At 41.7% G+C, this 27,463-nt stretch overlaps 1 protein-coding gene across 5 annotated transcripts in view; it reads left to right on the forward strand.

Moving 5' to 3' along the window:
- ATXN7 (ataxin 7) overlaps positions 1-27,463 on the forward strand; it is a 171,845-nt gene that overhangs the window by 101,409 nt on the left and 42,973 nt on the right. For all 5 annotated transcript variants that reach the window (XM_079795451.1, XM_079795447.1, XM_079795448.1 and 2 more), the window contains one exon: positions 1,025-1,129. In XM_079795451.1, the coding sequence (XP_079651577.1) occupies positions 1,025-1,129 (105 nt within the window). The remainder of the gene's footprint in view (positions 1-1,024; positions 1,130-27,463) is intronic.

Here is a 27,463-nt window from a genome sequence, read left to right on the forward strand (position 1 = left end):
GCAGATATTATAAATAGTACATATAGTATAAAATACTTGTCTAAAATCATCAATTTTAAAATATTTAAAAGATTTAGATTCTGGATCTGAACTGTTAGCCCTGTTCCCTAGATTGCTGTTAATTAATTGTTCATGATCAGTTAACCATACAGGGGTTGGCAAAAGTAGGTTTACAGTTGTGAGACGTGAAACAGTTTATTCTATTACTATTCATTAATTATTGTATTTTCCATATAAACAATTTCAAACCTACTTTTGCCAACCCCTATATATTATCAGTATTATAAGTTACTTTCAGTTCATACGTAGGAAGATAATTGAATTTTACATTTGTCTTAATTAAGCTTAAACTTCTTACTGTAAAAAGTCCAACTTGTTTCTTATTTTGTCCTAGTAACTGAACTGAAGTTATTGTATGAAATGCTGTGTTTGTACTGAAGTTCTGTTTGTATAGTGGCATCAGTTTATAAACAAAAGGACTAGAGGTTGTTGTGACCCGAGAAAAGTATATACAGATATTACTTTTGTATTGCATACTGATGAAACCAGCAGTTTTGCTCTTCAGTGAAACCTCTGCTTCCTTTTTTAACTGTTCATAGAACTCAGAGACCAGTGGCTGGAATAGAAGGCAGAGTTAAATAAAACCACTAGGTGGTTCAGCTTTGTGAATAGTTAAGCATTTTATATAGTTGCAAATTCTTTCCAGTAACCCTGAGTAGAGTTCATCTAAAGTTCTTTATTGTACACATGTATTTATTGTTTGCATTTCAATAGATATGTCCCTTTTACCAGATACTGATGTTTGAGGGTGCATTTTATTTTAACCCTTTATAACAGTGTTTCTGTAAGCCTGATTTGATTTCTTTCTTAATAATCCTGGTGTGTCACATCAGTTACTTTTAAACTGGAGTAACATTTGTCCTGGTGCATTTTATCTTAAGGCAGCTCCTTTTGAAAGTATTGCCACCCCAAATAGTTTCATATTGATCAGAGGAGTGAGTGATGCTCTCTGTCTTTGTTGCAGACATGCCAATATTTGGTCTCTGTCCAGCCCACGATGATTTCTACTTGGTGGTGTGTAATGACTGCAATCAGGTTGTCAAACCACAGGCATTTCAATCCCATTATGGTAAGTGCTTAATCATTTAAAAATCATTATTAGAGGGTAAAAGGTAAAGCAGGATTAAAAACTCAAGGCCAGCCATAGCCCAGGTGGAATATAATCCCTCCCCCTGTCAGGAGGTAGGCTTTCTAATTCATTGAATGGGTTAATGCCTGTCAGATGTTGAGTATTTTCTGAATTTTATTGAAAGTGGTGTGCATTTTCTGATTTTTATTGAAATTATATAAGAAAATGTATTTTATAAAATCTCTTTTGAAATATTGCATCAGTATAGTGAAAGGTTTGTTTCCTTCTAGATCCTGAAGTTGGGAATTTAGTGGTTGGTAAAATTATAAATATACTCCCGATATGGAGACATGGCTTTTTTTTTTTTTTAAAGGAAATGTGAGTTTGAAACTTCCAAGTTCAGTAGTTCTAAGTTTAACTTACTGTTATGTTCTAATTTGTGAATGAGTTGAAGCTATGGCATCTTCCCTATCAAAATTACATACATACTTAGAATGATGCATTGTGACATGAGGTTTCATGCAACCCCTGAGCCATCCCTGGGCTTCAATCTCCAAGCCTGTTATCTGGGTGTTTAGTCACGAAAGGATACAAATAAGGTTCTTTTGCATTGCCAGAATGCCACCTAACATGATTAAAATAAAATTCTGATCATAAAGTTCAGTTTGGTTCACTAAAAACTCAGAAGTATTTGAATACCCACCTTGTAGTATGATTCCTACCTCTGTGGAGTTTAAACTCTTGCTGGAGAAATAGGCAAAACTAACGAGAAACATTTTAAAATAACTGCAGGTTCTTCCTCATTTTCCTCACTCCCACAAATGCAAGCTCCAGACAGAATACTTCAGTGGGGGTCCTTCTTTGATAGTGTTTAAGCAAAGCCTCTGAGGAGGTGACCCCTGGTGACCTGAGCCCTAAGTGATGAGGAAGCCTCCATGTGACCACCTGGAATAAGAGCATTCAATACAGAGAGAAGAGCCGGTGCACAACCTGAAGAAGGCCAGTGTGGCTGCAGGGTGGTTAGTGGAAGGAAGTAGAGACTAGAGAAGTCTGGCCTTACAAGCAGGGACCCTGATCATGCACAGCTTCTATGCCAGAGTAAGAAGCAGCTTGTGGGATATTGGATGGTTTTGTGGGAGTAACATATGCCCACCGCACTTATACATGTGAAAGAAGAGTGGAAGCAGGGAGAATAGTCACAAGCAGGAGATGATAATAGACGAAGGCTTAGGTGGGCAGTAGAGCTGGGGAGACAGCAGAGCTTTGAGATACATTTTAATGCTAGAACCTTCAGAGCTTGCTGTCGGGACAGCAGTTGTTTAAGAGTCATACCATCATAATCAACATCCCCACCATTTTTTCCCAAGGAGTAAATATTTTATGTAAGCGTAAGAAGGTTCTTTGAGTTTCTACTTCTGGATGAGGCCCTGGGGTGGGCACAGAGAGTGAGTACAAAGATAAATAAGATATTGTCTTCCTGCTTAAGGACCTCAGAGGCTAGTATTAGAGAAGCAGTTAGTCAGTTGGCAAGTATTTTGGAGTTAGGATTTTGAAGCCTGGATTTAAATTAAAATCCAGTAGACTGTTTTTAAACTTGCAAGAACCATAGGCTAGTTCTTTGCTTTGAACAAGTCTTCCAACCTTGGCTTCCTTTGTTATAATGGGGGAATGGTAATAGAAACCTCATAGGTTCCCTGTGAGGATTAAATGAAACAACATGTGTAAAACTCCTTATACAATGCCTGACACATAATAGGTCAGAGAGAAATAAAGGTACAGCTGTATGTGGATACAGGAAGGCGTGTGTCTGAAGTCATAAACCAGTCCACGGTGTTAAGAATAGGAAGAGCACAGATTGCTTCTTGTTGAGTAACTCACAGAAGGCTTCTTAGAGAAAAGAGCCTTACAGTAGGCTATTCTGAAGAGTAGAATGGATTCTTTTTCCCATGTGCAATTTCCCCCCTCAATTTTTAAACATATAATACCTGTTCATTGTGGAAAATGTAGAAAGCACTTTTTAAAAATCACCTATAATCCCCTAAAATGGGAAGTATCATGATGGGTATACACAGTGCTGCCACTTAGAGCTGCACGGTTTGTGTACTGAACAGCCATATTTGGTGGCCCCTGGTTGGCACCTGGGGTGATATGAGCAAGTGCAGAAGCAGGAAATTCCAGGCTGTCTAGAATGTACTATATAGAGACTCCTTTGGCTGGAGCTGATGTACCCATATGTGCAAGATCTCTGTGCAAAGGCAGGGACAGCCTCAGTGCCCATCAGACACCTCTGGCCTTGATGTGCTAGGGGAGACTTGTTACAGGTTTTTTAGCGCCAGTGATGCAGTTTAGTGGCCCTTCGGGATTAAGGGGCAGAGAGGATTGGGAGTGAGGTGGGAAAGAGGGGAGTGTGAAAACTGCAGTTTAGATCAAGGCCCATTAAAGGTGTATGTAGCCTCTTCCAGAACATCCTCAGGCAGAAAAGGAACTTTTTTGGTCCCCTCTTCCAGAAACACTTCACACAGTTGTTACAGCACATTTTATGGAGATGATTTTCTTTATTTTCCTCTGTCTCTCTTTAGCAGGGGGCGGGAATAGGGAGGGTCTTAAAATCATATTTCTACCCTTTTTCTCTAACAGTACCTAGTACACACAGTGTCTTCTAATAAGATACTTTTGAATGACAAAGGAATTGTGTTAACTTGAAATGTGTAAATGAGCAGGTGTGAATTCGAGATTCACACACTCAGATGCTTTCTGTGGCTACTCAGGAGACGTGTTTGATAAAGCCACTGGGTAGGGCACTTTGGTCCCTCTAGTGGCAAGGAAAATATTAAAATTGTAGGAGAGAGAAGAATCCTTGGCAGAAAGATGATGACCAAGTGCAGAATCCAGCTGGGATATGTGGAAGGAATTCCATATTTGAGGCAGCAGCCAAGGAAAAGGCTGATGGAATAAGCAGGAGGTTTGTAGATGGATAGGTGTGAGGGTTTGAGGACAACTGCAGGAGTGGAGGGAGGCACCATGTGGTGCCCCTGGAGTGGCTTGGGAGTGACACCTCCTCGCCTGGAGGGAAGGAGAGGTGGGCATGTTCCCAGAACCAGGAACCTATTTCCAAGGCTGCCAGTGTCCCTTTGTCTTGGGGGACAGGGGTTATAACAGGAAAAAGTAATTTGGAAACCCATTCTTTTTTCGTTGTAATTTCATTCTTACTCGTTTGCTTCCCAAAGTTAACACCAGAAAAAGGTTTTCAAATTCAGAATCTTTTCCAGTGGCCATGGCAGTCCATTTTTACATATTAGGAAGAACCCATACCTGCCAAGGGAGGGATTCTACTTTCTTATCTTTCGATGAAAATGTGTGGGCAGTCTTCTGTGAATTCATGTATTGCTGATATTTATCCCTGTGACTTTTATGAACAAATGAAGCAGCTGCTTCAAAATCCAACAGGCAGTAACTTTAAAACCGCTGTTGCCAGCACAGGGAAGAAAGCTACCATTCAGCGAGACTTGTAAACCAATTGATGTTGGTGGTAATGCTCTGAATTGGTGAGCAGCTTATTATCCAGAGTAGTAAGAGGCCACATACTTTTTTGCTAGCTAAGCTGCCTTTTTAGGAGTTAACAGTTAACCAGGATTTCCATGTGAGCAATGATGGTGAGTGAGGTAGTGTCATTTTGGCATTTCCAGTTTCACATAGTCTGATTGTTGAGTCAGACTGACACAGGTCCGCACTCAGAGAAACTGATTTTTAACTGTTTGTATTATATACTGGAAATGGCACGTTGTCTCTAAAACTTTTAGTATGGAGAAGGGCTGAGATGGTGAAATTCCTAAGGCCAGAAACACCTAAGTTGGGAATCTCAGCTAATCAGTTAGTGATAAATTTGTTGGGCCTAAATTTGCTACTGAATAGCACAAAATGTGTAGTCCTATTTATATACATTTACTTTGGATCTGAAGCGGTAGGACCAACTGATGACTTGTGGGCACCTCTGGGGTTGAAAGAGTTTCCCGGGTGATTCTGATAAGCTCCAAGTACTCTGCGCACTGCTGCTTCTCTTCGAGTGTGCTTATGAAGAATACCTCAATCTCTCTCAACCTTTCTTATGCAGACATGGGGTAATCTTTATCTGGGTGAAATAAGTGAGTAGTGTTAATTCAGCTTGGACAGGTGCCATAATTAAAATCTCTGTAATTAATTGAAACCCAGCTCGAATGTCAGCCATTGAAGTATTTTGTCTCATATTAGTCAGGCTGACCCTCTGATTCACCTTTTGGCTTAGCCCTGAGTCCCAAAGCAAGGCCTTCGAAGTCACCTTTTCTCAATTTTAATCCATTGGGTTCCATCTTTATGATTTGCCTACTTAATTCCACTTAATATTTTTCTTTAAATCAAATCAGTTCTATTTAAATAAATATTTTATGAAGAAAACCTTACTACAATCAACCGGAAAATTAATGTGGCTTGCCCTAGATAGATGGTAGGTACAAAACTAAACACAGTGAAAAGATGATTAAATTCTTTGATGCTCTTGCTAGTGCCAGCTCAGAGCCCTAGGCCTGCTCTCTTTGTTGAAATCCACGTGCTAGTGTGATGTTATCAGAAGAACTGAAAGAAATTTGGAAAGGGAGTAATTTTTTGCTTGCAATTTAATGTTAATAAAGTTGGGGAGTGATAGCTACTCAGCATTTTGGGAAACATCAGCTATTGGATTTGGTTTCCTCTTCTATTTAGGGAGCTCTCCACTGAGGGCCAACCTTAACCCTAGCAAATGCCACACCTAGGAAGCAGAATCCTCACATCTCATGTTGATCTGCAAAAGGAATATAGATAAACACCCCTTACCATTTTTCTATTGATTTTATATATTGAGCCTCTACCAGTTGCTGTCAGTGGCATTGGAATCTGGCCTCAGTGTAAAACATCTGCCCCACTCTCAGACTTCTGCTCACAGGGAGGGATGTCATAAATGTGGCTTTTCCATAACATTGTGAAAGTAGCTTTAGCAGAAGCACTGCTGCGATGTTATAGTTTTTCTCCACTTGCATTAAGTTCTATTTATCTAAAATGTCCTTTTTATCAGAGGATGAGTAAATAGAAACTGCTCATACTTTTAAAGCTAATTAATTGGTTTTAAAGAACAGTAGCATAAGAGCAAACTGAGTCTTACTCTGTGAGATCCAGTGGGCTGGTTCTGGCAAAATGCTGATTCCTCCTGTTGACACTTCACACAGTTGAGCAGTGACTGCCATCCTGGAATTAAGGTAACCTACATCACAAAGCAGAGGTTGTACTGTTTAATAATACATAATGACCTCCATTTTTTGCCATCTGATTGATTACATGGACTAACAGCTTTAGGTATTTTGAATGAGTTCTTTTATTTGGCTATTTAGTAACTTTGTTTTGGGATAAAGAAAAATGTTGGGGTTTTTTCCAGGGTGCTAGCTAAATTTGGCCACTAAATTAAAATAAATTTTTTTTAAATATTTTATTTATTCATTTTAGGGATAATGGGAGAAAGAGAGGAAAGGAGAGAGAGAAGTCCTTTTGTTGATGCATTCATTGGTTGATTCTTGTACGTGCCCTGACTGGGGATTGAACCCACAACCTTGGTGTATCAAGACGATGCTATAGCCAACTGAGCTACCCCAGCAGGGCCACTATATTTTTATAATCTGGGTATTTTCTACTTTGAAACATCAGTGATAATTAATCTTTTTAGCATTGGCATTCATTTAAAATTTCAGAGGCTAACAATAATTTTTAATAGCACTTGATGATTTACAAAGTGCATGTATTACCTCATTTCCTATTCTTAGGGACCCACTGAATGGATGGTTTTATTCCCAGTTTACTGATGAAACTCCTAAATTAAATTTCATTCATACAGATAAAATGTACCAGGCTACCCTGGGCCTGGTGCTCAGTGGTTAGAGCATCATCCAGGTAAGCCAAGGTTGTGAGTTCAATCCCCAGTCAGGGCATATGCAAAGAGCAATCAATGAATAAGTGGAACAGCAAATCAATGTCTCTTTTCTCTCTCTCTCTTCACTCTTTCTCTTGGATCAATAAATTAAAAAGAATTTTAATATACCAGGGCAGGTTTTCTGACAGCTCATATCTATTTCTCTTGTGTATGGAGTTAAAAGAAAATCTAGAGAAGATGTAATGAATGTCACTTGTCACAAAACTATCCTAGTGACATGTTCTAGCTTTGGTAGAATTTTAATTTTGCTTAGAGTAAGCTGGGTCAGCATTGTTAACCCATTACCTCAGAGAGAACACTTAGTAATTCGAAGACATAATGATAGTAGGTAGATATTTGATGTAATCCAATCCTTGGATTTCTCTTCAGAGTGTTCTCCTACTTTATTTAACCCTAAATCATAGTAGCTAGTCAAAGCCAAACTCCTCCTCTTTTTGTTACAGCCTCATAACATTTTGTAGCTTCTTTAGAGAATTGGTTGGCATATTTATTTCTGCAGTCAGTATAAAGGTTGAAACTTGTTGCAGAGCCAAAAAATACTTGGCTCTTTTGCTTCGGAAACACCTTGCCAGGCCTTCCTGCAGCAGTTGGGGGCTGAGCCAGGGAAGGGAGCTAACCAGAGCAGGCACATCAAAATGTGAACCGTGTCGAGGTGGAAGCTACTTTAACTCTCGAAGGAAATTCCCAGTTGACCATTTGACCGAAGCTCCTTGTCACTCAATAGCATGATGTAAAATGAATGCAGTGAATTCAGATTTTCTTTGCCGTAAGCCAAATAGTGCTAATATAACTTTATCTTTTTTCCTGTTGTGTAATAAGCAGGCACTTTATAATGGTGTTACTTATACCATTTGTAGGAGCAACATTTTCATTTCTAGTTATAAAATGTATTGATTTTTTTCTCATACTGAAATCTGTGCCTTTCTTATCTGTGTCTTTGAGGTTTTCTTAAAAACTAACTGGCAATGATGTTATCTGTGTATTTAACAAGTATTTATTGAGTACTGCTATCTGTTCTCGGCATTGCTCTCTACTGAACTAGAAAAGCAGTGTCGTTGATTTCATGCAGCTTATATTCTGTTTAGGGCGGGTGGCAAAAGAAAGCCAAAATCAGGTAAAATAAGATTATTTCAGATAGTGATAAATGCTAGGAATAATGTGAGAAAGAATGGCTGCAGAAGATACTTTAGATAAGGGTAGTCAAAGAAAACCTCCCTGAGAAGTTGGTATTTAAGCCCCATGCTGAACAAGAGCCCACATTTGAAGATCTGGAGGACCTGTGTTCCACCCGGAAGTGCAGAGATCGGAGGTGGAAATGGATTTGTCAGAAAGACCAGTGAGGAGGTACAAAAGCCGTGTGCAAGGAGAGGGGTCCAGGTTAAGGTTGGAGAAAGAAGGGCTGGGGCCAGAGGATTCTGCGCCCTGCAAGCCACAAAAGGAGTCAGGATTGGACTACGTAGGCAAGGTGAAGTCACCAGAGGGCTTTGAGCAAGGAAGTGTCTCGATCTGACTCAGGTTGGTCTATTAAACGCAGGGGAGCTGGGACTGTGTTGCACTAGGCCAGGTGAGAGCTGGATTGTTGCAGCAGAGGCTGAGGTGTGGATGGAATAGGAATCAGCAGGGAAATAGAAAGCCAGCAGGGCCTGCTGTTGGACTGATGAGCGATATGGGAAAAGAAAGGTTGAGGAATGACTCATGGGGTTTTTGGCTCAAGCAACTGGATGAATTTACTTAGCTTGTGGATCACAGGGTTCTTTCAATTTGTATGTGGGCTTTTCCCCCCTAAAGATTCTAGGAATAGAAAATAATTATTGCAGAGATGTCAAACTTTGGTGTCTTTTATTCTTTTGAGATTTTGTTTGTTTAGTTTTTGTTTTTTGTAGTGGAACAGTAATTTAGTCACATAAGCTAGAAAACAAAAAAGGATGTGTACACTTTCCTGAGATTTCTTATGCTCTCATTTGGGTAACAAAAACTTGCTGATTAAAGAAACAAAAACACATATATTTTTTATTATTATTAACAATAGTAATATACATTGTTTTAAAAAAACAATTAACCACCCTAGCTGTACACCAAAGTCTAGGGTTCAATTCCTGGTCAGGGCACATACCTAGGTTGTGGGTTCGATCCCAGGTTAGGGCGAGTACAGGAGGGAACCAGTCGATGTTTCTCTTTCACATTGCTCTTGCTCTCCACCCCGCCACCTCTCCCCCTCTCTCTCCAAAAATCAATTAATTTTTTTAAAAAAATATATTTTATTGATTTTTCACAGAGAGGAAGAGAGGGGGATAGAGAGTTAGAAACATCGATGAGAGAGAAACATCGGTCAGCTGCCTCCTGCACACCCCCCACCGGGGTTGTGCCCGCAACCAAGGTACATGCCCTTGACCGGAATCAAACCCGGGACCCTTCAGTCCGCAGGCCGATGCTCTATCCACTGAGCCAAACCGGTTTCGGCATCAATTAAATTTTTTAAAAATAAATAAGAAAGTAAGGCCAGTGTGGCTCAGTTGGTTGGGCGTTGTCCCATGTGCCAAGAGGTCGCCGGTTCAATTCCTGGTTGGGGCACATGCCCAGGTTGCAGGCTTGATCCCTGGTAGGGGTTGTGCAGGGGGCAGCTGACTGATGTGTCTCTGTCATTGATGTTTCCATCTTGCTCTCCCTCTCCCTTCCTTTCTAAAATCAATAAAAACATTTTTTAAAAAGTGACCCACAACCGGAGGATAACTATGCAATCAGAATGAATAAAGCTTCTCCACCTTACTTTTCAGGGGTACAGTTTACCATGTACCCTGGGAAGCTTTCCAATCCTGGCTGAGCAAAACAGTATTTGGCTGAATACTTCTTGTTTTCTTGCACACATGAAAAATTAGATTTGTTATAAACAGTGCCTTATTTTTCCATGTTAACACATATTACTGTACTTCTTTCTTTTTATTTTTTAAAATTTATCTTTATTGTTGAAAGTATTACAGATGTCCCCCTTTTTTTTTCCCATTGACCCCCTCTACCCCACACCCACCCCTCCCAGGCCTTCGCCACACTATTGTCTGTGTCCATAGGCTATGCATATATGCATATAAGTTCCCCAGGTTAATCTCTCCCCACCCCTCTACTCCTGTCTTCCCTCTGAGATTAGATAGTCTGTTCCATGCTTCTGTCTCTGGGTCTGTTTTTTTCATCAGTTTATTTTGTTCATTAGATTCCACACATGAGTGAGATCATGTGATATTTATCTTTCTCTGACTGGTTTAGTTCCTTAGCATAATACTCTTCAGGTCCCTCCATGCTGTCTTCAAAGGATAAGAGATCCTTCTTTTTTACAGCTGCATAGTATTCCATGGTGTCAATGTTCCACAGCTTTTTTATCCCCTCATCTACTGATGGGCACTTAGGCTGTTTCCAGATCTTAGCTTTTGTAAATTATGCTGCTATAGGGATGCATATATTCTTTCTGATTGGTGATTTAGGTTTCTTAGGATATATTCCTAAAAGTGGGATCTCTGGGTCAAATGGCACTTCCATTTTTAGTTTTTTTTTAGTAAACTCCATACTGTTTTTCCATAGTAGCTGTACCAGTCTGTATTCCCACCAGCAGTGTACTAGGGTTCCCTTTTTTCCACACCTCGCCAGCACTTGTCTTTTGTTGATGTGTTGATGATATCCATTCTGATAGGTGTGAGGTGATACCTCATTGTCATTTTAATTTACATCTCTCTGATGATTAATGACTTTGACCATTTTTTCATGTCTCTTGGCCTTCTGTATGACTACTTTGGAGCAGTGTCTATTTAGGTTCTTTGCTCATGTTAAGTTGTATGAGTTCCTTTTTATTTTGGAAGTTAACCCCTTATCTACTTCCTTCTTTTCAAAGACTGCCTATTATTCCACTTTATTAATGTATTTAAATTAATTTAACCAGTCCCCTACTGACAGGCATTTAGATTTTTAGAATTGCATTATAACACACAGTGCTTTAGGACCTTCTTTGGGAATGTCTGTCAGTACTTCTGTATAGGTATTCTCCACATGGAGGTTGGTCATAGATGCCCTTCAGGTTAGTATGACTGTGACTTTCCGAACTATTGTAATTTGTGATTCATGTCACCATGAGGGGGCAGTGAAAATGTGACTTCCTAGCACCACCAATAAATAAGTTGCTAATACTCACCAATGCCGCTCTTGACCTGTCTGCTGCATGTATAAATCATTAGCGTGGCTGAGCTTCAGAGTTAAAGGGGACATTTTAGGATATAAACCATATTTTGGTTATATTTGCTAAAAGATTTTTTTCCTGATAATCATTTCACAAGACTAATTTGTATGTTGACTATTAAAATTACATACATACCTGTTATTTCAACCCTGTGAAACTGTGGTCTTACACATGACCAGGAGAGGGAGTTTTCATCGCTTCCTTATGCTGTAGCACAAGCCTGTCAAACTCAAAGGCTAACACGGGCCAAATAAACAAGGTTTAAGTTTATGTGGGTTGCAAAAAAACAAAAGCTTCAGTTTTCATAGAAACTTGGGTTTATTTCGATAGAGACATGCTGAATACAAAAGGCTGAAATAAATGAGTAATCGTTAACATAAAATAATAGAACATTTTAATAAAAATTAATATTTTTTCTTGAACATTAACTTACCAGACACTGAATAACGGCACAAATTAATAAGCGTAACACAAGTAAACCTATTTTTCTTGTTCTCCGAAAGAGAAATGTTTCCTGTTGCACACACCAAACAAGTCAGTCCAAGACTAATGACGTGGCAATCGGCTGCTAAAATATTCACTGCTGGTATTAGTGGAGAGAAATGGTGCGTCTGCGCATAAGGCACGTAAGGGAAATGAATGCAACACAATTATAGTAATCAGTCATTAGCGAAGGTTGTAGTTCGTTATTAATAATTATGCATAACAGGATATTGTAAAAATTAAATTACAAAATTTTTATTAAAACATTTCTTACATACCATTATATTGGCTGGGCCGCAAAAATATTTGTTGTGGGCCCGAGTTTGACATGCTTGCTGTAGCACCTGCTACCAGGCCGGCATAATACCTTCCATTCATGTTCTAGTACAGCGGTCACCAACCTTTTGGACCTCTCGGACCACCGGTTGGCTGCCGCTGCTCTAAAGGTTTCCTTAAACCAGCGGTTGCCAACCTTTCGGACCACCAGTTGGCAACCGCTGTATCTAGTCCAAGCCCATGAAACACACTGGTTTTGGGGCAAGGGGGCAGTGCCTAAATTTAGCTGTTTCCTTCCTGATCCCAGAATGTGTGTAGAAAAATCCCAATCTTAGGTTTACTTCTACATTTTGTTTTTAAGACAACAGTTATCAAATTGAACTTCAAAGAAATTGTATACCCTTTCCTTTGTGTGTTTGATAGTTTGAGAGAGACAGACAGAGATATCAAAGAAGGTAATTGTCTTACTTTAAAAGAAGTTAAGATACAAACATTAAACCCCCAATCACACACGATAGAGTTCTTGATTTGTAGTTTCCTAGGGTCAACAGTAAACTCTAGAATGGAACTTGTTTCAGTGTTTCTTATGCTTGATATTTTTAAAAGGTTGTTAGAATTCATAATACTGGATTTGTAGTGAACTTTTGAAAGTTAAGATGTTGTTTTGCCAGTGTGGCTAATAGGCCTTTTTCTGTGTGATTCTTTCTGTGCTCAGTTGTGCTAATTGAATGTGTTTGCTTAGCCAAACAAATGAAATGGGTGTCTTAATCAAAATAACTTGTTTGTTAACCTACCAGAATTTCATAATGTTTAAATTTTTTTCAGCTCTCCTCACAGTGCATTTTTTATAACAAAAACTTGTTAAATTAGTTTATGGATTTTTTTGGTTGGCGCGCGCGCGCGCACACACACACACACACACACACACACATATATTTTTACATAGATATGCAAGTAGAATAATCTCAAACATCCTATTTTCACTTTAACCTACTTTTCTCTTTTTCATTGGCTCATCTGCCTCCTGCCTTCTCCAACTCTAACAGCCTCTTTTACTCTAACCATTTATGTAATTTGTTATATTCTTAATGTGAAACTTAGTATACATCCTTCTACATTTTTTTTCTCATGCTGTAACTCTATACAGGCATATATAATCCCATGTTTTATTAGCAGGGGCTTTGGGTCATAATTCTACCGCCAAAAAATGGATCCTATTCTGCACACTTCTGCTTTTTTTCTACTCAACAATACTGTGTGGAAACCCATTCACATCCCAGGATAACACTAACCCCCTCTTTTTAATGGTTGCTTACAGTTCTAAGGTATGCTGTGCACGCCCTCCTCAGCCACACCCTCTGTGGACACTATCTTTGTTTCCTGTTTTTTACCTCTGAACAGAGCAGCAGTAACTACCCTGATATGGATGCCCTCAACTGCTGGTGATTTTTCTCTCTGGGATGGAGTTTCCTGGGTCAGAAAGGATACTTATTTGCATTGTTAATAGCTGCTATTAGAGCAGTGGTTCTCAACCTTTCTAATGCTGCGACCCTTTAATACAGTTCCTCATGTTGTGGTGACCCCCAACCATAAAATTATTTTCGTTGCTACTTCATAACTAATTTTGCTACTGTTAATGAACCGTAATGTAAATATCTGTGTTTTCCGATGGTCTTAGGCTCTACAGCAGTGGTTCTCAACCTGTGGGTCGCCGCCCACAGGTTGAGAACCGCTAGCAGGGTCGCCTAAGACCATCGGAAAACACAGATATTTACAAAATTACAGTTATGAAGTAGCAATGAAAATAATTTTATGGTTGGAGGTCACCACAACATGAAGAACTGTATTAAAGGGTCGAGGCATTAGAAAGGTTGAGAACCACTGTGTTAGAGTGTTTCCCAAAAAGGCTGTAAGACTTTATATCTCTATTAGCCATGTCTGAGATTATCACCACCAGGAATAGGTGTTTTATTTTTCTAAATCCATTTCTTTTTCTAAAACCTTTTACATTATTTTACACATAGGCACATGCACACAAATGTGCTTAATTGTAATCCGACTTTGAAGTAAATTTCTCTAAGAAGTGCAAACTGTATTACTACCAAAGAGGCATGTAGCTTCTAAGTTTGAGTATTAATGATACTAGAGGCCCAGTGCATGAATTCATGCATGGGTGGTGGTCCCTCGGGGTGGCCTGCGGGGATCAGGCCAAAACCGGCAGTCCAACGCCGGTTGCCGCTCCTGCCTGCCGCTCCCGCTCTTCCCAGTCCCACTGTGCCTGCTGCAGGCTTGCACCCAGTCAGTTGTGATTGGGGGAGGTTTACGCTGCAGCAGCAGCAGTGCTCAACAGTCATGAGCCCTGCATCTGGCGCCCGTCCTGAGGGGGTTGGGGAGGGCAGGACGTGATCGGCCCTCTGGGCAGGCAGTGGGACACCCTTGCTGGCCCTGGATCCAGATCCGTTTCACTGATGTTCGCGCCAGTTGTCGGGAGCCACCTGGCGGCCGCTTTTATATCATTTCTTCCTTGCGGAGTGTCTAGGGAGGGGAAGTGGCCACGGTGCCTGAGGTCGACTTCCAGGAGTCCGGTGGTGCTGTTGGGATCATGCAGGCGGCTCCAGTCCATCGGTGCTTGGCCCATTCTCCGGAGATTGGACCTGCAGGACTACTGAGGGAGTGAGTGGCTGCTGCCAGGCTGGTGGGCCACTGGGACAGGTCCATCAGCTGAGTGGCACTCCCGCTGTGGGAGTACACTGACCACCAGGGGGTACCTCCTGCGTTGAGCGTTTGCCCCCGGTGGTCAGTGCGCGTCATAGTGACCAGTCGTTTGGTCGTTCCGTCGTTTGGTCTTTAGGTCGCTTAGGCTTTTATATATATACTAGAGGCCCGTTGCACAATATTTGTGTGAGAATAGGCCTTCCTTCCCCTGGCTTCGCTCCCAGCTGCCCGGGAGCCTGCAAGTCCCCACTGCCGGGCTGCCCAGGAGCCGCCAAGTCCCTGCTCCCAGGCCGCCCGGGAGCCTGCAAGTCCTCACTCTTGGCTGGAGCACTGCTCCTGTAGCTCCCTCCCCCCCGCGCCCCCCCTCCCCCCCACACACACACCTCATAGCAGGCTTCCCGCCCCGCCCGGCCACTGAGCGCCTGCATATGCAAACTAACCCGCCATCTTTGTCGGGTTAATTTGCATACTCCTGATTGGGTGTGGGCGTAGCAGAGGTACGGTCAATTTATATGTTTGTCTATTATTAGGTAAGACTAGTAGATGAGGCAGAGCTTTTTCAAAATAAGAGATGATTTTCAAAAATATTCATTTAAACAATTACAGGCACATTTCCCAACACCACTGGAAAATTTCTATTCATTCTGTGTGGAATTTACCTTCAGGGAAGAAATCTAGTTCTGTGATGCTGGTGTTCCTCTCTGCAGCATGTGTAGTCTCCTAAAGGACTGGGTTCTCACCTTTACTTGAAGGGCCAATGCAAAACTTCATCGGTTTTCAGATCTCTTTATCCTCCTCGCATTCATTGTGATTTTGTCACTTTTTTTTATATATACTTTTATTGATTTCAGAGAGGAAGGGAGAGGGATAGAGAGACAGAAACATCAATGATGAGAGAGTCACTGATTGGCTGCCTCCTGGCTGCCCCCTACTTGGGGCGGCAGGGGCGGGGTGGGGGGGGGGGAATCGAGCCTGCAACCCAGGCATGTGTCCTTGGCTGGAATCGAACCTGGGACCCTTTAGTAAGCAGGCTGATGCTCTATCCACGGAGCCAACGAAGCAATTTTATCACCTTTTAACAGTGTCACTATGTGTATCCAGTAATGACTGGGCTGAGGTCAGACTGTGGTTAACACAAAGCCTATATAAATCAGGCCATGAGGTTATACTTTGTCTGCCTTTGAACAATTGGAACAGTTGAAAGAGGACAACATGAAGTGTGACTGAGCCCTGAATGTCAGATGATGGCAGCCAGAGGAAGGCTGTGGGTGCTCTTAGCCCCCAACATGAAAGAGCCCATTTCGACTTCATGGCCCAACTCTCCTATCCAGGGTGAGGACCTACAAATCCTGGGTAATAACACAGCAACAGTTCTTGGCGAAGCTAATCTGATTGTGGATAGCAGACCCACAGCTGAATGAATTGCTTGGTATTTCTAAGTTTGAAAATACTTTCTCCCCCTTTCAAGTGCTCCTTGGCAGCAGGTAAGGAATGTTAAAGCTCCTGTAAGTGCCAATTAAGGCCAATTATAACTCGCCCGGCCTGCTGTGACAGTGAGTGGGGTGAGTGGAGACGTGTTGTGCTCCTGTAAACTGGAGAACTGGCTGCCGCCAGTGACAGGAACACAGCATTGCCCAACTGCCAACTGCGTGTTTGTCGCCCTGCAGAGCACCAGGCGACACCTCTGCCGGCTTCTCGGGGATTTGATTTAGGAAATCCCAAGATTTGCTGGAGACCTCACTAATTTCTCTGATCGAACCACTGTCTCACTCTTCCTTTCTTCAGGTGATGTCCACGTCAGTTTCCTTGTTTCTAATGGTAAATGCTGACACTCATTGAGCATTTAGGATGTTCTGAGCACTGCATTCCGCATGTTACCTCCTGTAGTCCTCACACAGCCCTGCAGGAAGGTGGTCTCGGCACTTCTCAGGGGACAGAAGTCTCCTGCCCAAGGCGGCACAGCTGAAAGTGCTGGGACTGCGCCGCTCCTGAGCCCCAGGCCTCGGCCCTCCTGACTGCAGCTGGTCTGCTTGTTGGCTTCCAGTGCATTAATTCACTGGAGGATTTGTGTCAGTTCAGGACTCCCTTTGTGCAACCAGAGTAGAACTGATGAGTGCTCACCAGCCACACCACAGCCAATGTGTATAAGTTTTGGTCTGTAAGGCATGGATATTAGTTAGTCTATTAAAATGTTATTTTAATCTATAGTCTTTTTTTAGAGTATAGTCTGTTTTTTCATAAGAAATAAGAAATGTGATCATGTCCCCAGACCTGGACACTTAATATGAGCCATCATTGGGGCATTCAATGTCAATAGAAATTTTATTTGGAGAGGATATTGGGAAATGGTTTGAAGAAAATAATAACAGTGCTTTCCAAGCAGTGAGCAGAGCTGTATTTGCTTAAATATTTTACTCTGGACATTGAGATGGGTGTATGTGTGTGTTTAAAAGGTTAATTTGAGCTTTATGCCTAGTTTTTATTTTGTGTATATTGCACAAAATTATATTTTCCTGGAGTGCACTATCATTCATCACTTTTTTGATGTAGGTCTTAAAGTAAATGTAAGTTGTTTCTCTCTTGTTTACATATGAAATTAAATGTAGACATGTGTTTGTAGCACTTAAGAATGTTTGATGAAATTCACCCTGGTTCTTGTCAGGTTACAGAAAGACTGCATTCCCAGAACTGTCATGGATTGGCTGGTTCTCTGAAGGATTGTTTCCCCACTGCACTGGCACCAGCTACAAAAGGGACCATTAGAAAGCAAGCATTAGTGCTGGAGGCCGGCAGGGAGGCCAGCGGCAGGTCTGACAGTGCAGTGCTGTGGAACTGAGGCCTAGCCTGGGAGTGTCCTCTCACCTCACTTCCCTTCTGCATTTGATGGCATCAAGGAGGCTCAGCTGCCCATGGGGAGGTGGGTGGGTGCAGTGAGCAGTGCTGAGACCTGTTGCAATCAGGCAGTGCAGCAATGGATTTTTTCCTACTAGCTTAAGAAAACCTTCAGTGAATTAACCTAAAATTCTTATTTTTGCTAATTTTAAAAGATTTGTTCATCCTGTCCTTCTAAGGCCATTGGTGGCTCTTTCCTTGTGTTTGTCTAGTGTCTCTTAAGGGCCAACATAGTTTTGTTTGTTTGAATGTGACTGTAAGAAATCTGGGTGAGGGGGGGGGAAGTTTCAGAAAACCCTCTGGATCTTAATATTGCTGCCATGGTTAGGATCTGATTGCTTGCTATGACTGGCTGCTATACTTTTGTTTCAGCGTCAATTTAGAATTCGAGTCTGGTCTAATAGAAGCCATTTCCTTTGTCTCACAGCCCTTTCCCACCCCTTCCAGGCCAAATCTTTTCCACACATGTAATTTGTGACTTGTTGCCAAATATTCTGCATGGGGTGATGGGATTCTGTAGAGGAATCCCCCCCCCCCCCCTGACATTTGAAAGTGTTTTCATTCTGAACTATCAGGCATCTGAATCTGTTTTAAGTGTGCAGCCTTTATTATCATAAAACTCAGATCAGTTGGCTATTTTTTCCATGTCTGTTTGACAGTAAGATTTGATGATTGACAAGAGGGGAAGTAGTGATGTGGAGAGTGTAATATCATAGGACTGAGATAGGGAAACAGCTAAACCAGGAAGACACTGTTTACAAAGAGCCATTTAGAGAACTTTTTGGATTATGAATATAAAAGGTATCCAGCTTTGTTAATCTTCTAGTGACTGAAACACCCCTGTGTGTATTGTTCTGAAATTGACATTTTATAAATATGCACAGAAAATGGGTTCAGATTTTTGTGTCTAGATTTAAGAAAAAAGGGTGTGCTTAGATATGACAAACTTATTTATTTAAGTATAGATCATGAGGAAATAAAATGTGGAGGAAGACTTGCTGATACTTATACAAATGTATAATTTAAAACTTCTAGGTCTACTGGGACTTAAAATGTAAATTGTATAATGAATGGTGTGAATTTTCTAATATACCTGGTAGTAGCAGTGCCAGTTTAGAGGTATTCAGAAAGTTAGAGTGTGAATAATTCAAATTTTAGCAGGTTACATTTATAGATTTCATCTTCCCCAGTTTTGGCAAGATGCCTTTTCAAATAGAAGGAGTAATTTACACCAGCCAGGACGCCTTCTGTGACCATATTAGATGAAATTAGACTCCACCCCTTGTTTTCTGTTGATCTGCCAGGACCTTTGTAATTCAAGTGCTTTTTACAGTAGTAGCAAATGTTACATAAGACCAAACATGGAGCATATTTGGAGTTGGTGGGCAGACCCAAATCATGATGTAAGCCTGCAGTAGCAAGTGTGCAATGAAGCACAACCAAATTATGTGAATGGAAGGTAACAAGAAGCCCCTCCAGAACAGCCCTTCCTCCTCACGAGGGCTGAAAGCGCCACTGGGTAAGTTTTCCGAGGCAGTTTTCAGAGGCTGGGCTTGGCTCGGGGCCCAGTTCTAGATGAGCCTGCAGAGGTGGGTTAGGTTAGGTCTTTGCTGGCATTACGCAGAACCAAGCAGAGCAGGAAGCGTTCATACAGGCCTCTTCCCTCCTGGCATTGTCCTGTCCTGCCAGCAGGCCCAGAGTGCTCCGCTGCGGACTGGTGGAGAGAACCCTGCAGAGCTGGTGGGTCAGAGTGGGGAACTGCAACAGGGGATTGGCTGCTGCTGCTGCCGCCGTCCACTGGAGCCATTCTGAAATGTCATTGGAGTGATCTGGCCAAAGTTCAAATGAAGACGGGGCTTGAGTTTGCTATTAACTCCAACAAAATGCTGAGGTTTGCACCAAACAGCTCCGGTATCTCAAAACAGGGAGAACATTGGTTACGTCGCTCTCTAAAAATGGAGGAACGTTTAACATGCTTTAACTGTTTGCTTTTTATCTCACTTGCGGTGAGGTTTTGTGACAGGGCGCTCACAGTGTTTCCTGTAAGAATGTTTGAAAGCTGTTTTGCCTGATACTTCAAATCCAAAGTTTCAAACATAACACTGTTGAGGGGAGAAACAACTTCAAAACACAAACAGTAACCCTGGGAAGTCATTCAGTAACTTAAAATGAGTGTATAAAAATATAATTACTGACTGACTGCCAGAAAAGACTTTTTTTTTTTTTCCAGTTATTAAGGTAGACAGTACAACTAAGCTGATTCTTCTTGGGTGGGTTGGGAGGCTGTTCCCGAAGTTACCTTAACTCTCTCAGGCCTCCACAAGCAGGAAGTTGGGTGACAGTTGAGCTCTTTACTTTTCACTGGATTCGAATTTCATGCCTTCTGCAATAATGAGCTTGACCGGATGGTTTTAATTGAGGTTGAAATTTAGCTACTGGTTGAAGGACTTTAAATACAAACAGATCTTAAACCTTTATCAGATTGCTTTTAATTCCCTAAAATTGATTTTTCTAAAAACTCTTATCTGTTGTTAGGCACTTTTAGTTTTGACATTTCTGGTTTTGTTTCGTTTTTCAATATTGTCTTTGGTCTCTGTTAGTTGACAGCTTCAGGCTATAGGTGGGGCAGATACTGTTTCCCTTCAGAAAAAATAAACACGTGCTGCAAACTCATCAAAGGCAGCGGCATTGTTGAGGACTGAGTCACCCATTCCTTACTAGCAGAGTGCTTAATGAAGGAGGCTTTCTGAGCTGTTCTGAGTTTGAGGTTTTTGTTAGCATTCCCATGTTCGCAATCCTCTCCACCACCCAGAATGAAGTGAAATAAAAAGGGTAGAAAACTAGTGGGACATAGCAATAAGGATGTGGCTTACAGCCTCAGCACACTCTTGGCACAGATGGTGCTGGATTCCCACTGCACCTTGGACTTGCTGGGCCTTTGCGCCTGGGAAGGCAGTACTGGGACGGGGAGGGGGGGATGTCCTCCACAGAAGTTTTCATAAAAAAACAACAACAAATAAACAAAGAAAACTCCTCTAGTTTGAGTTTTACCAGGTTCATTTAACTCTGTCTTGTGTGTATGTAAAAATTGGGTTGGAATGGTAAGGACATACTGTTTTCTTTAATTCTCTTTGCATTTTGATGATGCCCTTGTATCTTTCATTTGGGAAAAACTGTGAGCCAGACCCAGAATATGACCACAGCTATGTTTTTGTAAAGACTGTTGATGCCTGAACTGGGTGCCCGTGGTCCAACAAACTGGAGGCTAAACTTATAATGATAAGCCATTGAGTGGATGGGGTGCTTTCCCCCCCAACAGATAAAAGATTAAATCCAAAAGTAGCTGGAAACCTGTAGATTTTTGGTGTTTTTTTTTTTTTTTTTCCTTCTCATATGTTGATACCTGAGGACTACAAACATTTCCAGTCAGTGATGGAGTGGGGCGGGGGCGGAGACAGGAGCGAATTTGGGGACATGCTGTGCATCACGAATGAAGAAAACTCAGTGAGGCCCTCTGTTTCAGGCAGGGTGATTACTTGCTATACTCTGTCATATCACTCGGGTGACACTGTGACTCCTGAAGACAGAGAGAAGTCTTTATAACTGTTAGCAAAGGGGAAGTGCCAGCCAGCATTTCATGATATCCCATAGCCAACATGGTGACAGTGAGGTCTCAGAGGTAGCACAGGTCTGTGGCTCACAAAACCACATGGAGGTGGCCGTGTTTTGCTCAGGCAGCAGCAGCCTTTTCTCCAAAGGTACTTTCTCTAAAAACATCTGTGTGTGTCTGAGATCCTGCTGATAACACTCAGTTCAGAGTCTGCAACTTGAACAGGGTTGCAGGAGCATAGGAAGGGGGGCGGGGGCTTTTAAGGAAATGAACTGGGTACTCAGATCATTCAGTTTTTCCTAAAACAAGCTGTCTTAAGACCATGATTATGAAGAAAGTATATTATACTTACAGCTGAGGCTGTTATACCATTGAGTACCCTTCATTTCATTGTCTTTAATAAAGCATTTGGATTTTTTAAAAGCCATTTAAAAATGGTGGGGGGCAAAAGGGAAAGGAGGGGGACATCTGTAATACTCTCAACAATAAAGATTTTTTAAAAATGTTTGCAGAGAGCAACAAGTTAAGATGGCAGGGGAGTGGTTACCCCCAGAGAGTCAGTATATTTTCCCTATTTCTCGCATACTTGAAAGCAAAGTCCTGAAAAAACAGTCCCCTTGGGAAGAATTCTTGGCCAGAGAATTATTTGAGGTTGCCATATTTCTTCTCCTTTCCTAGCAACATTATTTACTATCCATTCACACCCGCCCGCCCCTCCCCCCACAGGAGTCTTTCTCCCTTGTAATCTGCCCTTTGTGATCTGTGCTTTCATGCTGCCTGTGAATGGTACTGCGTCCTGCCCAGAGCCTGGGAAGGGCCCAGAGACTGCAGTCCTTTAGTAGGGCTTTACTTTCCTCAGACAGCTGTGCTGGGAAGAGCTGGGTCATTGGATTATAGACCTTTGGCGAAATGTTGTTTCAAGTGGCCAAGAGCTGTAAATGACTCCTTTCCTTTATGTTTTAATTTTTAAAACCACCTCTGCGTTAGGGGGAGGAGAAATGCAGTTGGCAGAAGTAGGAGTTGTAGACTAATTTGTTAGGGCAGCCAGTGTTGAAGTCATCCTTTTCAGTTAAATCTCTCTGGTGGAAAAGATGCGAGTGCTTTGTGGTCAAGACTTTCCCTCCCTCCCTGTTTCCAATGCTGTTTGTGGCCCACCTAAGCGTGCTGAGGCCACCTCGCTCCAGGGTTGGCTCGCTGGCCTTTGAGGCACTGCGTTTCCGAGAACAGCTTTGCAGTCCCCAACTGGAGATTGGAACGTTCAGGGACAGTCCACCCATTTGCTTCCTTTTTAGCATGAGACTACTAATCAGGTGCCTGGGGGACCCTAAAGAAACTGGATGGAAGAAAGAGCAGACTTAGGACTTTAAAAGTACATGACAATAAGGAGTAGAGTAGGACCACATCTGCTGGTCAGGACACTACAGTGCTTTTAGAAGAGAAGAACGTTTATAGGAAAAATTGACAGTGAAAGTAGTGATGTGATGTTATGAAATGCATAGTTCACGGTGTGATTTTAAATGGCATACTAATTATTTTTAACAGTTAGCAGGAAAAAATAGGTAACTACTATGTCAAACCCAAACACATATTGTTTATATAATGCTAAATTAGGAGTGCCTAGTAAGCCACTGAGTTTTATAAAGTATATTAAGAAAATAATAGTTTAGACCAGGGGTGGGGAATCTTTTTTCTGCCAGGGGCCATTTGGATATTTATAACATCATTCGAAGGCCATACAAAATTATCAACTTAAAAATTAGCCTGCTGTGTTTGGTTAAACATTTAATTAACTCACCCCTAATACCTTGGCAGGGTCAGACCAAATGACTTCGCAGGCCTTATATGGTCCACAGGATGGATGTTCCCCACCCCTGGTCTAGATAATGTGCAGATATGACAAAAGATCGGAATGTGATTCCATTTGAATCTCAAAAGTTTAAGGAAAGAAATTCTGGCATTTAAATTATATATATATATATATATATATATATATATATATATATATGTGTGTGTGTGTGTGTGTGTGTGTGTGTGTGTGTGTGTGTGTGTGTGTGTTTATTTATTCAGTCCTGACTTACAGTCTGCCTCATGTCCGAATCTGGGATGTTTCTTAGGGGTAGTAATCCTTATGAAAGACAGACGATGCCAATTGACACCTCATGAATTGTACTTGGTGTCCTGAGAGTGAAATAATGATGGGTTGGGTTAACTGGGGCATTCTCATAGAACATTGAAATTATTTTCAACCTGGGTATCAAAATAAATAATTTAGCTAATTCTGTGAAGGGGTTGCTTAATGAATGACCCAGTTTCTAAACTGAGTGTTTGATATATGTAATTATTACTTGCTATGCCTGGACAAAGGATTTGTACCTGTTTTTTACATCTTACAGCCCTGTGCAAGCTTGATTGTTAAAAATCCTTGCTTTAGCCCTGGCCACTGTTGCTCAGTCTGAGCACCAAAGGGTCTCGGGTTCAATTCCTTGTCAAGGACAACTACCTGGGTTGCAGGTTCAATCCTTGGCCCTGGCCAGGGCACGTGCAGGAAGCAACCAGTGTCTCACATCGATGTTTCTCTTTTCAAAACCCCAACCCCTTCCATTCTAAAAAGCAATGGAAAAAATATCCTCAGGTGAGGATTAGCAACAGCAAAAAATCCTTACTTTAAATGGGAACAATTGTAGAGTCTTAGTGGAGTGGGCTGTCAGAGAGCCCCTGAAATCGCACATCCCTTGAAGTGTGGATTGGGATTCCCCATTAGGCCCTTCCTTACAGAGCACGCACTGCTTAAGTCACCGGATTGAATCCATCCAAAACATGACTTTCACTTAGACAAACACTTGTGAGCTTTAGTAATCAGTACTTTAATAATCTGCCTAAAATTCCCACTTTTGGATTCATAAACTTGATCTTCATTTTCCCCCCACTTACAATTCTTCCTAAGTGACTCAATTCTGTCAAGAAAATAAGCCAACTTTTTATTTATAAAATAATTTTAGCTTGAATGAACATCCTCTTTGGTTCGGATGAACTTATTCATTTAAAATGAATTCTGAAAGTTGTTCCTCAGTTCTTATCTGAGAAGGGCTTAGTATCTTCCCGGACTGACGTGAACTAAGTAAACTAAATCTGTACCTCATTAGAGAAAATAAAGTGGGTTTGGTTTGGTTTTAAGTGATTTCTGCTTGCTTTGAGAGTCAGCAGGACTTTCTCACTTAACTGTAACTGGCATCAGCTGAACTAATAGGGGGCATCTGTCTTACTCCCTATTGAGTTCCCACTACCTGGTCCATAGTCAGCCCTGGGATGCAGGCTTTACAGCTCTGTCATTTAATCCCAACAGCCCTGCAAGGGAGGCTTGACAGATGAAGAAGTGGCCACAGTGGATGGAGTCAGGCCACCCAGTTAGTAAGTCCCAGAAGAAGAATTTGAACTCACATGTCTTTCTGACTCCAAAGTTCTTGGCCTTTCAGGTGACCTATGAAAAGTATTTTTATTTTACTTTGGATTCTATTCAGGCTGGTTAGTTACTCAGTCATTCCATATCAGGGTTATGCACATAGCCCTGAGCCTCTGTTGGGAAGGTATCAGGACCAGAGAAGCATGGGTAATTGTGCTGGTTGGTGGGGGCCAGCCTAATCCTATAGAACACTCCTGTTCTATAGGACATAGTTATCTAGGAACTTAGTAAAGTAATTCTTTTTAGCTAAGTCAGAAAGGCAGCCCAACTGACACTTTCTCCCAATATTTACTCGTCAAACCATATTTGATGTTTTAAGACCCTCTGAGGAAAAAGAAAGAAAAGAAAGAAAGAAAGAAAGAAAGAAAGAAAGAAAGAAAGAAAGAGAAAAGGAAAGGAAGGAGGGAAGAAAGAAAAGGAAAGGAAGGAGGGAAGAAAGAAAGAAAGCTACACTGGTTAATAGCCGTAGCAACTTCCAAAATGGAAAGATGAAATTCTAGGTTTTCCTTAAACAGATTCAGGGTCTCCACCCCCAATATACCAAAATTTCACCTTGACCCTGTTGTATGTTCAGCCTGTGCATTCTTTTGTGCTAATAGCCTTCTTTTGCTGAGGAGTTGGGCATATGGCTTCTTACCTGACCCTCACCTTCACCCCTCCATTCTGCCTGCCTTTGCACCACGGAGAACAGCTTGCCACCTGAGGGCAGGTGGATCGTAGTGTGGTGTAGCGTGGGTGCTACAGTCAGCCTGCCTGGGATTGCAGTGCAACTTGGCCTCTTTCAGAAAGTTGGGCATATAGCCTTCTAGATTTTCTTCAAGTATGAATGATTTGAAGTTATAGCTTGCTTAAACTGCTTTTTATGTTTATATCCTATCTTTGACACTTGTGTGTTATAAATTATTTTTAGTTTCAAAGCAATATTTATTTTTTACTTAAAAAGATCTATTTGCTTTGAGCTCCTTTTTGGTTTGTACCTGGGTGTCTGTGTGTGCGTGTGTGTGTGTGTGTGTGTGTGTGTGTATAATCTTATAATAGACAAATATGCAAATTGACCGCACCTTCGCTATGCCCAAGCCACGCCCACCAACCAAGCCACGCCCACCAGGAAACGGTTGCAGGGACGTTGGGGTGTGGCGGAGCCCAAGGCCACCGCCTGGGGCCAAGCCCTGACCCTGAAAGAAGGCAGAAGGCGGTGGCCACAGCCAAGGCCTGGGTCCCGGTGCCGGCAGAAAACTGGTGCAGGCAGCCAGGTGAATGAAGGTCTATTGCACGAATCTTCGTGCAAACGGGCTACTAGTATAATATATAAATCTCAGCATGATTCCAAAATTACACACTCAATATTTTTGGTTGCTTTCCACTCTGGAAGACATAAAGAAAGCTGTGCTGCCCCCTTTCCTCCCCCAGTATCCTGCTCTTGCCTTCAGTGGTGTCACATGTTTAAGCCACAAGGGGAAAGAAAGCCCAATGCATCCAGATCTTGCTCTCTCTCTACCTTTATCTTCACATCTGTCTGTCTGCCAGATCCCCCCATCTCATCCCCAGCGCGTGCGTGCACACACGTACCTTTCTCTATCTCTCCTCTGTCTTTTTCTGTATCTGTGTTTGTCTGCTGGTCTGCCTGACTCCCTCTTTCTGTAGCCATTCAAAGTGCCCTCCTCATTCAGGGACAGAGTGGGCTTTCTCTGGGCCTGGGCCAGACCCTGGAGAGAGGAGTGCTTGAAAATTCAGCTTGGACTCTTCACCAGACCATATTGCAGTTATGCTTAGCATCTGGCCACCAGTTTTTCCACTTAATATAAGGTCCCTAACCCTACCCATAACTTACCCATTTCACTTTTGATTTAGGAACATAGCCTTTTTAAGCTGGAAGCCCAGTTTAAAATCTTATGAAAACTTTAAGGACCCACGGTGAAAGGATGAGGAGAGTCCAACTCAACTATAATTAAATTTGGTTTTTCCTCTTTGCTTTCTTGAGAAGGGAAAGCCAGATGCCACCCTTTCCAGAGAATAAGTCACAGACTGATGTGAAGGAGCAGCACACTTCAGCAGTGTGACCAGGACTTAAGATGGCACTTTTCAGCCAGAATCTTGGACACACGCACACGCACATGCACACGCATGCATGCACGTGCTCGGCCTGTTTCAAGTTTTACTGAATGAAGGAAGTTCATCTGATAGATTGCCATTCTCAGTTTTTAAATAGCTTTTATTGTTGAAATAGAAAATATAATTTTTTAAAAATGTTACTGATAACAAAAATGTTTGGAAGCTTTTGGTTGGTCTGGCTCAGTTGGTTGGAAGCTTTGAGTCTTGATTTTGTAGTGCAAAATTCCATTTTAGGAGTCAATAAACAAGAAATGAAGGGTTAACTAAAGTAAATGGGAAAAATGGACTATGATAGGGATAGAAAATGGAAAGAACAAGCTTGAAGTTATAGTCAGTTCTGCTATAACACAACATATCCCTAAAAAAATTACTGCACTATATGAAATTGTTCACTAAAAACCACAGGAGACGCATTGGGGAAATGGGGTTATGGGCACAACACTCCAAAACTTCTTCAGTGACACAGAAAAAGATAGGAGCCTAACCAAAAATGGTAGTCCAGTTTTACTTAGATTAAGTGGTTAAAAATACATATAAATAGTAGAATAAATATGACAGTTTACCTCGAAAACAACCTG

The sequence above is a fragment of the Cnephaeus nilssonii genome, assembly GCF_951640355.1.
Source record: "Cnephaeus nilssonii genome assembly, chromosome: 17".
In the NCBI taxonomy this organism is placed as follows: domain Eukaryota; kingdom Metazoa; phylum Chordata; class Mammalia; order Chiroptera; family Vespertilionidae; genus Cnephaeus; species Cnephaeus nilssonii.